General features: G+C 36.9%; 1 protein-coding gene across 3 annotated transcripts in view; it reads left to right on the top strand.

Annotated features, from left to right (window-relative positions):
* LRBA (LPS responsive beige-like anchor protein) overlaps window positions 1-16,148 on the top strand; it is a 719,345-nt gene that overhangs the window by 502,976 nt on the left and 200,221 nt on the right. For all 3 annotated transcript variants that reach the window (XM_065905003.1, XM_065905001.1, XM_065905002.1), the window contains exons 43-44: window positions 11,506-11,621; window positions 14,732-14,844. In XM_065905003.1, coding sequence (XP_065761075.1) covers window positions 11,506-11,621; window positions 14,732-14,844 — 229 coding nt within the window. The remainder of the gene's footprint in view (window positions 1-11,505; window positions 11,622-14,731; window positions 14,845-16,148) is intronic.

Raw genomic sequence — 16,148 nt, 5'->3', positions numbered from 1 at the left:
TGGATGGCATCACTGACTCGATGGGCATGTGCATATCACCATCTGGGTCATGAAGATCTCTTTTGTATAGTTGTTCTGTGTATTTTTGCCACCTCTTCTTAATATCTTCTTAATATCTTCTGCTTCTGTTAGGTCCATACCATTTCTGTCCTTTACTGAGCCCATCTTTGCATGAAATCTTCCCTTGGTATCTTTCACTTATTTGAAGAGATCTCTAGTCTTTCCCTTTCTGTTGTTTTCTCTATTTCTTTGCAGTGATCACCGAGGAAGGCTTTCTTATCTCACTTTGCTATGCTTTGGAACTCCGCATTCAAATAGGTGTATCTTTCCTTTTCCCCTTGCTTTTTCAGTCTGTTCTTTTCACAGCTATTTGTAAGGCCTCCTCAGATATCCATTTTTCTTTTTTGCATTTCTTTGTATTGGGGATGATCTTGATCCCTGTCTCCTGTACAATGTACAATGTCATGAACCTCCATCCATAGTTCATCAGGCACTCTGTCTATCAGATATAGTCCCTTAAATCTTTCAGTTTATAATCATAAGGGATTTGATTTAGGTAATACCTGAATGGTCTAGTGGTTTTCCTCGCTTTCTTCTGTTTAAGTCTAATATCGGCAATCAGGAGTTCATTATCTGAAACACAGTTAGCTCCAAGTCTTGTTTTTGCTGACTGTGTAGAGCTTCTCCATCTTTGACTGTAAAGAATATAATTAATCTGATTTTGTTGTTGACTGTTTCGTGATGTCCATGTGTAGAGTCTTCTGCTGTGTTGTTGGAAGAGGTTGTTTGCTATGACCAGTGCGTTCTCTTGGCAAAATGCTATTAGCCTTAGTCCTGCTTCATTCTGTACTCCAAGGCCAAGTTTGCCTGTTACTCCAGGTGTTTCTTGACTTCCTACTTTTGCATTGCAGTCTCCTATAATGAAAAGGACATCTTTTTGGGGTATTAGTTCTAAAAGGTCTTGTCGGTCTTCATAGAACTGTTCAACTTCAGCTTCTTCAGCCTAACTGGTTGGGACATAGGCTTGGATTACTGTGATATTGAATGGTTTGCCTTCGAAACAAACAGAGATCATTCTGTCGTTTTTGAGATTGCATCCAAGTACTGCATTTCAGACTCCGTTGACTATGATGGCTACTCCATTTCTTCTAAAGGAATCCTGCCCACAGTAGTAGATATAATGGTCATCTGAGTCAAATTCACCCATTCCGGTCCATTTTAGTTCGCTGATTCCTAGAATGTCGACATTCACTCTTGCTGTCTCCTGTTTGACCGCTTTCAATTTGCCTTGATTTTTGGACCCAACATTCCAGTTTCCTATGCAATATTGCTCTCTACAGCATCGGACCTTGCCTGCATCACTAGTCACATCCACAACTGGGTGGTGTTGTTGCTTTTGCTCTGTCTCTTCATTCTTTCTGCAGTTATTTCTCCACTGATCTCCAGTAGCATATGGGGCACCTACCAACCTGGGGAGTTCATCTTTCAGCGTTATCTTTTTGCCTTTTCATACTGTTCATGATGTTGTCAAGCTAAGAATACTGAAGTGGTTTGCCATTCCCTTCTCCAGTGGACCACATTTTGTCATAACTCTCCATCATGACCCGTCAGTCTTGGGTGGCCCTACAGTGCATAGCTCATAGTTTCATTGAGTTAGGCAAGGCTGTGGTACACGTGATTAGATTGGTTAGTTTTCTTTGGTTATGGTTTCCAGTCTGTCTTTGCTCTTCTGGAGAAAGATAAGAGGCTTATGGAAGCTTCCTGGTGGAAGAGACTGACTGACGGGAAACCGGGACTTGTTCTAATGGGTGGGGCCATTCTCAATAAATCTTTAACCCTATTTTCTGTTGAGGGGTGAAGTGGTGTTCCCTTCCTGCTATTTCAGTCAGTCAGTTTAGTCACTCAGTCATGTCTGACTCTTTGCAACCCCATGAATCGCAGCACGCCAGGCCTCCCTGTCCATCACCAACTCCTGGAGTTTGCTCAAACTCATGTTCATCGAGTCGGTGGTGCCATCCAGCCATCTCATGCTCTGTGGTCCTTTTCTCCTCCTGCCCCCAATCCCTCCCAGCATCAGGGTCTTTTAAAGTAAGTCAGCTCTTTGCATAGGTGGTCAAAGTATTGGAGTTTCAGCTTCAGCATCAGTCCTTCCAATGAACACCCAGGACTGATCTCCTTTAGGATGGACTGGTTGGATCTCCTTGCAGTCCAAGGGACTCTCAAGAATCTTCTCCAACACCACAATTCAAAAGCATCAATTTTTCGGCACTCAGCATTGTTCACAGTCCAACTCTCACATCCATATATGACCACTGGAAAAACCATAGGCTTGACCAGACGGACCTTTGTTGGCAAAGTAATGTCTCTGCTTTATAATATGCTGTCTAGGTTGGTCATCACTTTCCTTCCTAGGAGTAAGTGTCTTTTAATTTCAAGGGTGCAGTCACCATCTGCAGTGATTTTGGAGCCCAAAAAATGAAGCCTGACCCTGTTTCCACTTCCCCCCCATCTATTTCCCATGAAGTGATGGGACCAGATGCCGTGATCTTAGTTTTTTGAATGTTAAGCTTTAAGCCAACTTTTTCACTCTCCTCTTTCACTTTCATCAAGAGACTTTTTAGTTCCTCTTCACTCTCTGCCATAAGGGTGGTGTCATCTGCATATCTGAAGTTATTGATATTTCACCCGGCAATCTTGATTCCAACTTGTGCTTCCTCCACACCAGAGTTTCGCATGATGTACTCTGCATATAAGTTAAATAAGCAGGGTGACAATATACAGCCTTGACATACTCCTTTTCCTATTTGGAACAGGTCTGTTGTTCCATGTCCAGTTCTAACTGTTGCTTCCTGACCTGCATACAGGTTTCTCAAGAGGCCGGTCAGGTGGTCTGGTATTCCCATCTCTTTCAGAATTTTCCACAGTTTATTGTGATCCACACAGTCAAAGCCTTTTGCGTAGTCAATAAAGCAGAAATAGATGTTTTTCTGGAACTCCCTTGCTTTTTCAATGATCCAGCAGATGTTGGCAATTTGATCTCTGGTTGCTCGGCCTTTTCTAAAACCAGCTTGAACATCTGGAAGTTCTTGGTTCATGTATGGTTGAAGCCTTGCTTGGAGAATTTTGAGCATTACTTTACTAGTGTGTGAGATGAGTGCAGTCATGCAGTAGTTTGAGCATTCTTTGGCATTGCCTTTCTTTGGGATTGGAATGAAAACTGACCTTTTCCAGTCCTGTGGCCACTGCTGAGCTTTCTAAATTTGCTGGCATACTGAGTGCAGCACTTTCCCAGCATCATCTTTCAGAGTTTGAAATAGCTCAACTGGAATTCCATCACATCCACTAGCTTTGCTCGTAGTGATGCTTTCTAAGGCCCACTTGACTTCACATTCCAGTATGTCTGGCTCTAGGTCAGTGATCACACCATGGTGATTATCTGGGTCATGAAGATCTTTTTTGTACAGTTCTTCTGTGTATTCTTGCCACCTCTTCTTAATATCTTCTGCTTCTGTTAGGTCCATACCATTTCTGTCCTTTATCAAACCCATCTTTGCCTGAAATGTTCCCTTGGTATCTCTAATTTTCTTGAAGAGATCTCTAGTCTTTCCCATTCTGTTGTTTTCCTCTATTTCTTTGCATTGATCGCTGAGGAAGGCTTTCTTATCTCTCCTGACTGTTCTTTGGAACTCTGCATTCAAATCGGAATATCTTTCCTTTTCTCCTTTGCTTTTCGCTTCTCTTCTTTTAACAGCTATCAGTTAGGCCTCCTCAGGCAACCATGTTGCCTTTTTGCATTTCTTTTCCTTGGGGATGGTCTCCTGTACAATGTCACGGACCTCCATCCATAGTTCATCAGGCTCTTTGTCTATCAAATCTAGTCCCTTAAATCTATTTCTCACTTCTACTGTGTAGTCATAAGGGATTTGATTTAGGTCATACCTGAATGGTCTAGTGGTTTTCTCTACTTTCTTCTGTTTAAGTCTGAATTTGGCAATACAGTTCACGATCTGAGCCACAGTCAGCTCCTGGTCTTGTTTTTGGTGACTGCATAGAGTTTCTCCATCTTCGGCTGCAATGAATATAATCAATCTGAGTTTTGTGTTGACCATCTGGTGATGTCTATGTGTAGAGTCTTCTCTTGTGTTGTTGGAAGAGGGTGTTTGCTATGACCAGTTTTTCTCTTGTCAGAGCTCCTGTTAGCCTTTGCCCTGCTTCATTCTGTACTCCAAGGCCAATTTTGCCTGTTACTCCAGGTGTTTCTTGACTTCCTACTTTTGCATTGCAGTCCCCTATAATGAAAAGGACATCTTTTTGGGTGTTCTAAAAGGTCCTGTAGGTATTCATAGAACCCTTCAACATCAGCTTCTTCAGCGTAACTGGTTGGGGCATAGGGTTGGATTACCGTGATATTGAATGGTTTGCCTTGGAAACGAACAGAGAGATCATTCTGTCGTTTTTGAGATTGCACCCAAGTACTGCATTTCAGACTCTTTTGTTGACCATGATGGCTACTCTATTTCTTCTAAGGGATTCCTGCCCACAGTAGTAGATATAATGGACCAAACTATGATGGAAGTAATGTGGGTAATGTGGACCTTCTTCAGAAGATCCCATGTGGGAACTGCCTCCTGTAGTGTCACTCAAAGGCATTTACTGTAGAGAAATTAAAATATGTGTATTCTTGCAGTGCCCTATTCACAAATGTTGATACAGCTATGAAGAAAAAATTGGGACTATCCAACATCGTCATCTGCTAGTGAATGAACAAATTATAGTATGTTCATCCATACAACAGGATATAATGTTCGGCAATAAAGAGGAACATCTCCAATACACAGAATAATGTGAATGAATTTTAAAAGTATGATGGTATCAGAAGAAACCCCCTAATCAAAAAATTGATAGAAGAGCTAAATAGACATTTCTCCAGAGAAGACATACAGGTGGCCAAGAGGTACATGAAAAGATGTTCATCATGGCTAATTATTAGAAAAATGGAAATCAAAGATATAATGAGGTCTCTCGTCACACTGGTCAGAATGGCCATCTTCAAAAAGTCCCCAAACAGTACATGTCAGAGAGGAGGTGGAGAGAAGGGAACACTCCTATACTGTTGGTGGGAATGTAAAGTGGCACAGCTTCTATAGAGAACAGTATGGAGGTTCCTTAAAAACCTAAATATAGAGCTATCATATGGCCCTGCATTCCTACTCCTGGGCATATCTCTAGAGAGAAACACGATATGAAAGTATACATGCACCCCAGTGTTCATTGCAGCAGTGTTCATGGAAGCAACATGAATATCCATTGGCAGAGGAGCGGGTAAAGAAGATGTGGTACCTGTGTACAATGGAGTATTATTCAGCCATTGAAAAGAGTGAAATAATGCCATTTTCAGCACCATGCATGGACCTAGAGAGTGTCATACTGAGTAAGTCAGACAGGAAGGAGAAATTTATTCTGTAACATCTCCTGTAAAGTGAAAGTGAAAGTTGCTCAGACTTGTCCAAGTCTTTTCACCCCCTTGGACTCTATAGTCCATGGAATTCCCTAGGCCAGAATACTGGAGTGGGTAGCCTTTCCCTTCTCCAGCGGTTCTTCCAAACCCAGGGATCAAACCCAGGTCTCTCACATGGCGGGCAGATTCTTTACCAGCTGATCCACCAGGGAAGCCCGAGAATACTGGAATGGGTAGCCTATCCCTTCTCCAGTGGATCTTCCTCAACCAGGAATCGAACCAGGGTCTCCTGCATTTCAGACAGATTCTTTTCCAACTGAGCATCAGGAAGGCCCGACATCCCCTATATGTGGAATCTAAAAAGAGATGATAAAACAGAAAGATTCACAGACTTAGAGAATGAACTTACGGTTCCAGGGGGCAGGACGGGGGACTGGAATAGATACAGTGTTTGGTTGGACGTGTACACACTGGTATGTTTAAAGTGGGTAGCCAGCAGAGCCCTCTGTACAACTCATGGAATGTGGCGATGTCATGGGGCAGCCTGGAGGGAAGGGGAGTTCAGGGGAGAATGGATACCCTTATATGTGTGGCTGGATCCCTTTGTTGTCCACCTGAAACTGTCGTAAAATTGTTAGTCAGCTACCTCCCAATACAAAATAAAGAAGTTTACAATAAAAAGTATGGTGCTAGGTGAAAGAAGCAGGCTGTTTGTATAGTGTGATGTGTACTGTATACAGTGTGTGTACAGTGCGATTCCACTTATATGGTATTTTGGAAAAATAAAACTCCTTGGACAAAGATCAGATCAATGGTTTCAAGATACTGAAATTGAAAAGGGGCTATTAGTTACAAAAGAGTGTGAGGGAACTCTGATAACATGGAAATATTTCTCTTGATTGTTGTGATGTTACCCGACTGTGTGTGTTTTGCAAAACTCATTGCGTTGTACACCTAAAAAGGATGACTTTTACACAGTCTACACACATTCCCTTGTAAGCAAATGTTAATAGCAGTGTTATTCATGTAGTCCCAAGTTGAAACATTTCTAGTCCATCACCTGTAAATGGATCAGTAGATTGTAGTACATCCATGCAATGAAATGGTATACAAAAGTTATTTACAAAACAGCAACACAGACTCAAAAACATAAAAAGCCAACTTTTGGTTACCAAAGCAGAAAGGTGAAGGGGGATAAATTTGGAGCGTCAGAGTGACAGATTCACACTACTATATGTAAAATAAACAACAGATTTATTGTGCATCACAGATAGCTGTGTTCAATATCTTATACTAACATATAGTGGAAAATAATATGGAGAATATTTACATATGTATAACTGAATCACATTGCTGTATGCCTGAAACTAACCCAATATTGTAAGGTAGCTACATTTCAGTTAAAGAAAAAGTATCAGCCATTATCTCAACATTATAGAATTTAAGGTTTCAATTTATCTACTTCCAAAATCTTTATATTTCCAATTAAAAGATATAAAGCAAATTTAAAAAGAAATAAAAAGAAATTGACCACTGATTTGTGCAGCACCACGGGTGAATCTCAAAAGCATTGTGCTGAGGAAACGACGCTGAGCACCGTGTGCTACGTACATCATGGCCATTATGGGCTATGATTCTACTTACATGAGAAAAATGTGAAATTGTATGATTCTATCTATATGAAATTATTGTAAAAACAAAACCACATAGTGACAGAAAGCAGGTCATTGGTTACCAGGAGCCAGGAACTAGGACAAAGGGCTTAACTTTTTGGAGTATTTCTATGTTGATTGGTTACAGAAACAGGTACATTCAAAAGTTATTAAACTGTACACTTAAACTTGGTAGATGTTATTTTATGTTTTACTCAGCAAAGATCAGTGAAAAACAGGCTCTGCATGTTTAAAATACCTAAGTTACAGAAGTGCTTATTTCGTACCCATTTTCAAATGTACCATCACTTAATATGTATAATAAATCATTAAACTTTTTATCATTTTGATGAAAATGATTAAACTTTGCTTTATTATATTTGTTTTAATTTTTTCTGTTGATGTCAATATCAAATCCATACGTTAAGGATTTTGCATACAATATATTTAATTAAAACTTGTTTCTTTCACCTCCGGTAAATCAGAGTTCGAATATTAATTTTGTATATACATGTGGAGTTAATAACTAGCATTTATATTGTTCAAAATAACTTAATAACTATTTGAAAGGAATGTTAAATTGCCAAAGAATCTCTCACAGTACAGGGAATTGGAAGAGTATCAGGTTATATCTCTCTTTCCTATGTGCTAGCCAGTTGTCTGTATTTAAAAAGTAGGCTCATTACCTGGTTTATTTCTTAGTAGTTGTTAATTTTCATCAATACAATTCAGTTAGCTAATTTAAGAACTAGGAAGAGACTTAACCCCGGTATTTTTATATTAATTGAAATGCATTAGCCGTAGAAACTTGCAGTTTACTTTTAACATACCTAATTTTGTGTTGCTTTGGGCTATTTTTGATTAGTGTTTATTCAGGGTTTTTAGTTACTATCTTCTTATAAATGCAACTGATATAGAATCAACAGATAATAGCCAAAATATCAGTAGGAGCTGTAGTCATCCTGTGCTAGAGGACTTTCTAAGCTGATACACTCCCATGCCCCGTAGCAGTAGGACTCTGGTCTGTGCCAAGCCTGCCTCTCCATAGGCTACTTTTGAGTGAGTTCATGACTTTGATCAATTGATCCTAGATAGAAGGAGGTAGAAGCCCCAGTGTCTTCTTATGACCTGGGCTTGATAGTCACAACCCATCATTTCTGCTACATCTTATTTGTTTCAGGAGAGTTATTAAATACAGCCCAGGCTGCTTGGCAGGAGTATGGAGTTCCTTCTCTTTAAGAGAAAATAGCAGAGAATTTGTGGACATGTAACAGGTTAGAACTTTTCAAAGCTGATTCTTTGAAAAGCTCAGTAACATTGACATACTTTGCCTCACTATGAACAAAAGAGGTAACATGAATTACCAGAGTCAGAAATGAAAGAAGGGACTGCACTACTGACCATGTAGAAATTAAAAACATTAGCAGGAAATATCAGCTTACCAATTAAGACAATTGAGATGAGATGGACAAGTTCCTGGACAGTCAGAATTGTCAAAAGTTACTCAAGAAGGAATTAAAACTCTGAATAGACCTGTGACAGATCCATTGGATTAGAATTCAAAAATCTTACCAACGAGTCAAGGCCCAGATGGGCTAACTGATGAATCTTATTAAATAGATAAATTAGAAAAATACTATCCCTTCACAAACTCATTCAGAAGATAACAGGAAGAAGCACTTACCAACTGATTCTGTGAGGCCATCTTTTCCCTAATATCAATGCCAGGCAAAGACGTCACAAGAAAAAACTATAGACTAATAACCCTAATGAACATATACAAAAATGCTTTACAAAATATTGCCAAACCAAATCAATATACAAAAGGATTGTATATATATACAATATACAAATATATACAAAACCAATATACAAAAAGGATTATGAAGTAGCCATATGGGTTTTGCCCCAAGAACTCAAATTGGTTTAAATCTGAAAATCAGTATCATGGATGTAGTTAGTAGAATACAGGATAAACAGGTAAGTAGCAGCCACCAAGAAGTCCCATACTTTTCCCATACTTTCCCATACACACCGTGCTTAATGTGTACAGGCTGAATGCTTTGCCCCTAAGGTCAGGAAAGCTAGAATGTCTTCCATTCTCACCACTTCTATTAACATTACATTGGGGATTTCAGCCTGTATGCTAAGAAAGGAAGGGATGGAGGGAAAAATCAAAGGCATCCAGATTAGAAATGTCTTTTTCCTTGATGACCAAGACATGTACAGTTGTTACAATGAAAAGTGTAAAACAAATGGCTGTTAGAAATTAAAGACAACATCAATAAATGGAAACATTCCATATTCATGAATCAGAAGGTTCAGTACAAAGATCTCAATTCTCCCCAGATCTATAAATTTAGTACAATCCCTATCAAAACTTAGTACACTTTTTGGGAGAAATTCAGCTGAAATACAATGGATCTAGATTTGCCAGAACAATTTTGAAAAAGAACAAAATTAGAAAAACTATCTGATTTCAAAACTTACCATAAAACCACAATAATCAAAATGTGTGCTATTTGTCCAATGATAGGCATATAAGTTAATGAAACTACATTAAGAATAAAGAAAATAAACCCTTGCATTTATGGTCAGTTGCTTTTTAACAAAGTTTCCAACACAATTCAATGAAGAAAGGGTAATCTTTAAATAAATATTACTATAATGATTGGAAAATCACATGCAAGAAAATGAACATCTACATTTACCACACACTGTTCATAAGAATTAGAAAATGGATTTAATCAAAATTTAAAATGTTTGTGCTGTAAATACATCAGTTAAGTATATGAAAAGATATGCCACAGACTGAGAAAATTTTTGTACATCATGTATCTCGTAAAGGAACTATATGCAGAATGTATAGAGACCTTTTACAACACAATATAGGATGAAAGAAGCCACCCAGTTAATGAAGAAAAGATCTGAATAGTAATTTCCTCAAAGAAAATAAATGGCTAAGTAGCACATGAAAAGAAATTCAACAGTGTACATTAAAATTATAAGGTATCAGTTTACACTCACTAGTATGGCTATAATCAAAATTATATACAATAGTAAGTTTTGGCAGAGATGTGGAAAAATTCAAACATCATGCATTGTTTGTTGAAATGTATAATGGAAAACCATTTGGCGGTTTCTCAGAAAGTTAAAGTCAGCGTACAGCCCAGCAGTTTTCACTCCTAGTAATCTACCCCAAAGAAATACAACCATATGTTTATCAAAGACATGTACGTGAATGTTCCTAGTAGCATTGTTCATAATAACTAAAAAATGAAATAATTTAAATGTCCATCAGTTGGTGAATGAAGTTTTAAAATGTGGTGTATTCTATATTCATACAATGGAATACTACTTAGCAATCAAAAGAAATGAACTGCTTATATATGCTGCCACAGTGATGAATCTGAAAAACATGGTTAGTGAAAGAAGCCTAATGCAAAAGATTACATGATGTCTGATTCCATTTGTCTGAAATGTTCAGAGAAGGTTAGTTCATACAAAGCAGATTTATAGTTGCCTAGAGCTAGGGGTAGAATTAAGCATTAGTTCCAGATAGGCACAAGGCAAGTTTTTGTGGTAATTAAAATGTTCCAAAATACATTGTGGTGATAATTGCACAACTCTAGAAATTTACTTTAAAACATTGAATGGTACACTTACATGCATAAATTTTATGGTATGTAAATTACACCATTGTAAATTAAGCTTAAAAAAAATAGGTATCTTGTCGTTAGTGGTAAGAAGAACTATGACAGCATACTTCTCTGAGATTCTGGGCTCCAAATGTAGTATTTAATTCTGCCACTTATTTCCCACTGCTACTTAGTATTGGTCAGTTATGTCCTTTTTTATTTATATTACATTAAGAAAATAGAAAACTTTGTATATTGTTAAGGTATATAAAAAAATAGTTTCCCTTACCTTTATCCCCCATGAATAGACACCTGAAGAGTGGATCCTCTTTCCTCTGTTACAATAGGTATGAAAAACATGATGTTTAAATTAATAATGTACAAATATATTATTTTTAAGAGATGACTATAAAAACTGATAAAGATGTGACTATAATTTTATATGTATTCCTTAGTAACTATAATAGCTCTTATACCAGTAAATAGTAAATTATTAATCATACTGTTATTAATCAATTTATAGAGCTAGATATTATAATGGTTTTGTAATGACAGCTTACCTTAATGAATAGAACATGGATGATAGACCTCTGGCTCATCCAAATCATTTGTTTAAGCATTAATTGTAGATTGAAACACCTCTAGCATTCATTAGTATAAACACATCAATTTGAATGAACCCAGAAGTCATGATTTATTATTGATATAACTAATCTTAAGTTTAAATTGATTCCACATCAAATTCTTTTTCTTGCAGGCGTATCTCATTAGCTAGTCCACGTCAACTATTTAAAGCTTCTAATATGACCCAGCGATGGCAACACAGGGAGATTTCAAACTTTGAGTACTTGATGTTTCTCAACACAATAGCAGGTAATTTAAGCCCATATGTTGATTTATTTCAAATAATGAGTTATTAATTAGATTATTTGAGTATTCATATGAATGGAGTCATTCTATGTAAAGCTGAAAGCATAAGCAACATACAAAGTTGAGAAAAAATGATACATAGCTAAAGAATGATTATTAGTATGTTGTGTGTGTACATGTATTCATAAAGGTTTGATGAAAACTAAAAAGATTGTGTGGAGACATTCATTATGAAAGATTTTCTCTCAGTTTGAGGGATTAGCAGTCAATTCACGGGGAAGTTTTTCAGAGTTTCTGAACAAATGAGCAATATCAGAGCTGTATGAAAAGTTGGAATCAATATGAAGGGTAAAGAGGGGTGCAGAGAGTCTAGGTAGAGAGCAAAAGTTAGGAGGCAGTTACACATAAAAAGTAACGAAGGCCTGCATTAGAGAGGTGACAGCAGGAATTAAAACAAAGGATTAATTCCAGTTTTTCCTGTGTTGGGTGCATATATATTTATAATTGTTATATCTTCTTCTTGGTAAAAACTGAAATAAGTCAATCTAGACAACTTTCAAAAGATAAAGTCATTCACATTTTGTATGATTCAAAACCTTAAATATACATCAATTCTGGTAAAAAAAACAAACAAAGGATTAGATAACACAAGAATTTACAAGGTACACACCATCTGCCATCCAGCAGACTGAATGCTGGAGTAAATGAGAAGAAAGTGTCAGAAAAGACTTCCAGGCTTCTGTTCTAAATCTTGGGGGAAACCTTGGTGCTATTAAAGGAAAAAGAAGGAAAAAATTTGATCTAGAGAAAGATGATGATTTTACTGTCCTAGCAAGGCATACAATATATCAAAAAGAGATGCTGAAGTATAGAGGACATTTGGAACTTAGAGAAAGGACGTTGGGTTTCATCTGCATAGACAGATGCATAGAGACTAATCACCATGAGATAGAGATGAGATTACCAAGACAGATGATGCAGAACGCAGTGAGATAAGGTCTGGGGACTGCTCTGGAGCAGGACAAAAAGCAAGAGGAAAGTTGTTGAAGAAGGGAAGAGGATCAGTGATCCCAGAAATTGTAGACTTAGTAGAAGAACTAAGTTGAAGCAGATGGCTTGAGACATGATGGGAAAGGGAGAGGGAAAAGTGTTGGCCTCTGTATCAAATGTGATTGGGAGGTGAGGGGGAATTCACAGTGAATGCAAGTCATGCCTGAGGCTTTAGCGTCTCAGAACTTACAAGTTACTTTATAGGAGTTCATTTTCAAAATAAAGAAAAAAGTTTGAATATAAGGACTGAATGGTTGGAGATTAAATGAGAACCTTAGGTGTAAATTGGACTTTCCTGGTGACTCAGATGGTAAAGAATCTGCCTGCAATTCAGGAGACCCCGGTTCAATTCCTGGGTTGGGAAGTTCCCCTGTAGAAGAGATAGGCTACCCACTCCAGTATTCTTGGGCTTCCCTGGTGTCTCAGATAGTAAAGAATCTGCCTGTAGTGGGGGAGACCTGGGTTCGATCCCTGGGCTGGAAAGATCCCCTGGAGGAGGGCATGGCAACTCACTCCAATATCCTTGCCTGGAGAATCCCCGTGGACAGAGGAGCCTGGTGGGCTACAGTCCACGGGGTCGCAAAGAGTTGGACACGACTGAGCGACTGAGCATGGGCATTCGGTAGTTATGTACTGAGTTTAACTTACTTAACAAGAGTCTGTTGACAGTGAGCAGGTATGTACTCTTTTATTGTAGGTACAATAAACTTGATTATTTAAGCATACAGGATAACAAAGGATTTTATTGTTTACTGTTGATAAGATCTCAATCAGAAGGAGAGAAAAATGCAGGAGAAAAGGGATATCAAAATAGGCTGCTTTTTGCTATTAAGTTTGTTTATTTTTTCTGTGAGAAATTAAAACTGACAGAAATATGAAGTGTGATAATTACATCTGAATTAAAATTACCTTATTATTCATATTTTGTAAGACTGTTTCCACGTCAGTCAAGGAAGAACTCTGTTACTCTAATAGGCGTCAAGCTCATGATGAATAGAATGAAATAAAATGTTAAAAACATCAAATCATGAGGAAAGCTTAGATACTGAGAATCTGTGTGGAGAGCTAGTGTAATGTTCAGCTGTATATTGATAAGACATTCATATATATTTGAGAACTGGAAAAGAAAGAAGGGGATAGAATACACTGTAAGAAAGGAATTCAAGCAATATTAATATACTTGTCTCCCTTGTATGTTAGCCATAGAGGTTTGTCCACATGAAATCTAGCTAAATATCTGCTATAGACTAGTAAAACGGTGGAGGCAGCATTTTACTCTGGAAACAGTGATGTCACCTACTAGCCTGCCTCCCTCAGTGGTGACATTTAGAAAGCTGCTGCGTCTACATGGATGGGCTACCTCATCCTTTGCCTTATTCATATTGTTAATAGATCTGAATGTGTCATTAAATGTCTTTGATTTAGAAGAAGCATGGATGAGTGTGTGGCATCATTTGGGAATTGAATAAGCAGCCTCGATGATGCTGTGAAGTATATTCAAAGGGGCATAGAATTGGAAAGCTTTCACAGGAATTTCAGAGTTATTTAGAATAACCTCATCATTTACAGGTGACTAGTGAATGCCCGCAGGGGTTAAGTCCTTTGAACTTGGTTGATTAGTTCATTGGTTGATAGGTTAGTTAATTAATGGCAGAGAAAGGATTCAGGTTTTGAAAAACTCTTATGTGATAGGAAATTGTTTTTTAAATCCTTAATGAAGATTATTTTATTTGGTTTCAATTAAAAAAAAATACTTGTGGAATTTATAAGAACATCAGCTTGGGTACAGCGTATCTAGACTTAATATAGTTCAACCATTACAAGTTCCATGATTTGGGGCAAGTTACATAAACCTTTGTGCCTCAATTTTCTATCTGTAAAATGGGGTGATCCTAATTTCAGAGTTATTGTAACAATTAAGTGAAATAATGAATAAATGATAGCACCGGGAACAATGTTTTGCACTCGGAAATTGTTGTTCTTGTTATTTTTAATAAGATATATTCTGGAATGTTTATCATCTCGTTATTCTAAATTAAGAATGCCTTTTTCCCCTCTTCCAGGACGGACTTACAATGACTTAAATCAGTATCCTGTGTTTCCATGGGTCATTACTAATTATGAATCGGAAGAACTGGATCTTACTTTGCCAAGTAACTTCAGAGATTTGTCCAAGGTAATTTCTTAGTTCATCTGAAATACTGGTATAAAATATTGTATATTATTTTGCATATAAAAAGAAATCTGATTATTTTCACAACACTTAAAAAAACTTTTTAATATTATAACTTTAATATATTTATCTTTTAAATGTATTTTCATTATTCTCAAATTTAAAACAGAAATTTAATATGCATGTTAAGCTTGATGGCAATTAAATATTTTGAATTCCACACATTCAGTGCTTAAACCTTTCTTGGCTTGTCACTGAGTATGGAATGATTCTCTCTCACCTCCACACTTTGCTTCCTCTGCCTCGGACATTCGTCTCTCTGCTCTGTGAATGGCTGACCCTCTCCGTCCTTCAGGAACACTACCTTATAGAGACTGTTACTGACCCCTTCCTCCCTGTCAAAGCATCCAAAATGACCTGCATTTCACATGTTCTTCTACCTCATCGTTTTGGTTCTTCTTGTGTCATTGTTCACCATTATTTCCCTCTTGCCAAGTATAGAGCGTGCCATTCAATAAATGTATTAAATGAATTAAATAATGAAATATACATGACATTTCCTCCAAGTTCTAAAAAATTAATTTTAACTGTACTACATTTTAAAATGTGAAACATATAAATAAAAAAACAAAAACTACCCCTAATTTACCACATATCAATAAGTAATAATTACCTTATATTATACACAGTGGTTATTATATAAACATTTCTCATATCTTCAAGTATCATTAAGAATTTTCCTTTTCTGTCATAAATTATCAATAAATGGAATATCCTGAATAATTTTGTGGTTAAAAAATGAGGTTATATGCCTCTTTTTTTCTTTTTAACTTTTTATTATGGAGAATTCCAAACATATACAGAAGGAGACCAAACAGAATAATAATTAGACAAAACAGGCACATTCTCATGTATCAATCACTGTACTTCAGTAATTATCACCTTGTAGTTCCTCTTATTTTATCTTTACTCTCATTTTCTCTCCTCTTTCCCATATTACTTTGAAGCAAATTTCAAACATCATATCATTCCATTCATAAATATTTCAATATATACTTTTAAAAACTTTTCAGCATACAACCATAATACCATTAGCAAACTTAAAAATATTAACATTACTTTCTTAATATCATCAAATACCCAGTACGCTTTCAAAATTGTATTTAGTTTGTTTATTCCAGTCAGAATCCAAACAAGAACCACACATTACAATTAAGTCTTTTTATTCTGCGGAGTTCTCTTTCATCTTTTTTCCCCGCTGATTTTTTAGTTGAAGAAGTATATTGTCTTGTAGATTTTCTCATAGT

This window comes from Muntiacus reevesi, chromosome 13 (assembly GCF_963930625.1).
Source record: "Muntiacus reevesi chromosome 13, mMunRee1.1, whole genome shotgun sequence".
NCBI lineage: Eukaryota > Metazoa > Chordata > Mammalia > Artiodactyla > Cervidae > Muntiacus > Muntiacus reevesi.
This window is presented reverse-complemented; position numbering and strand designations above follow the sequence as displayed.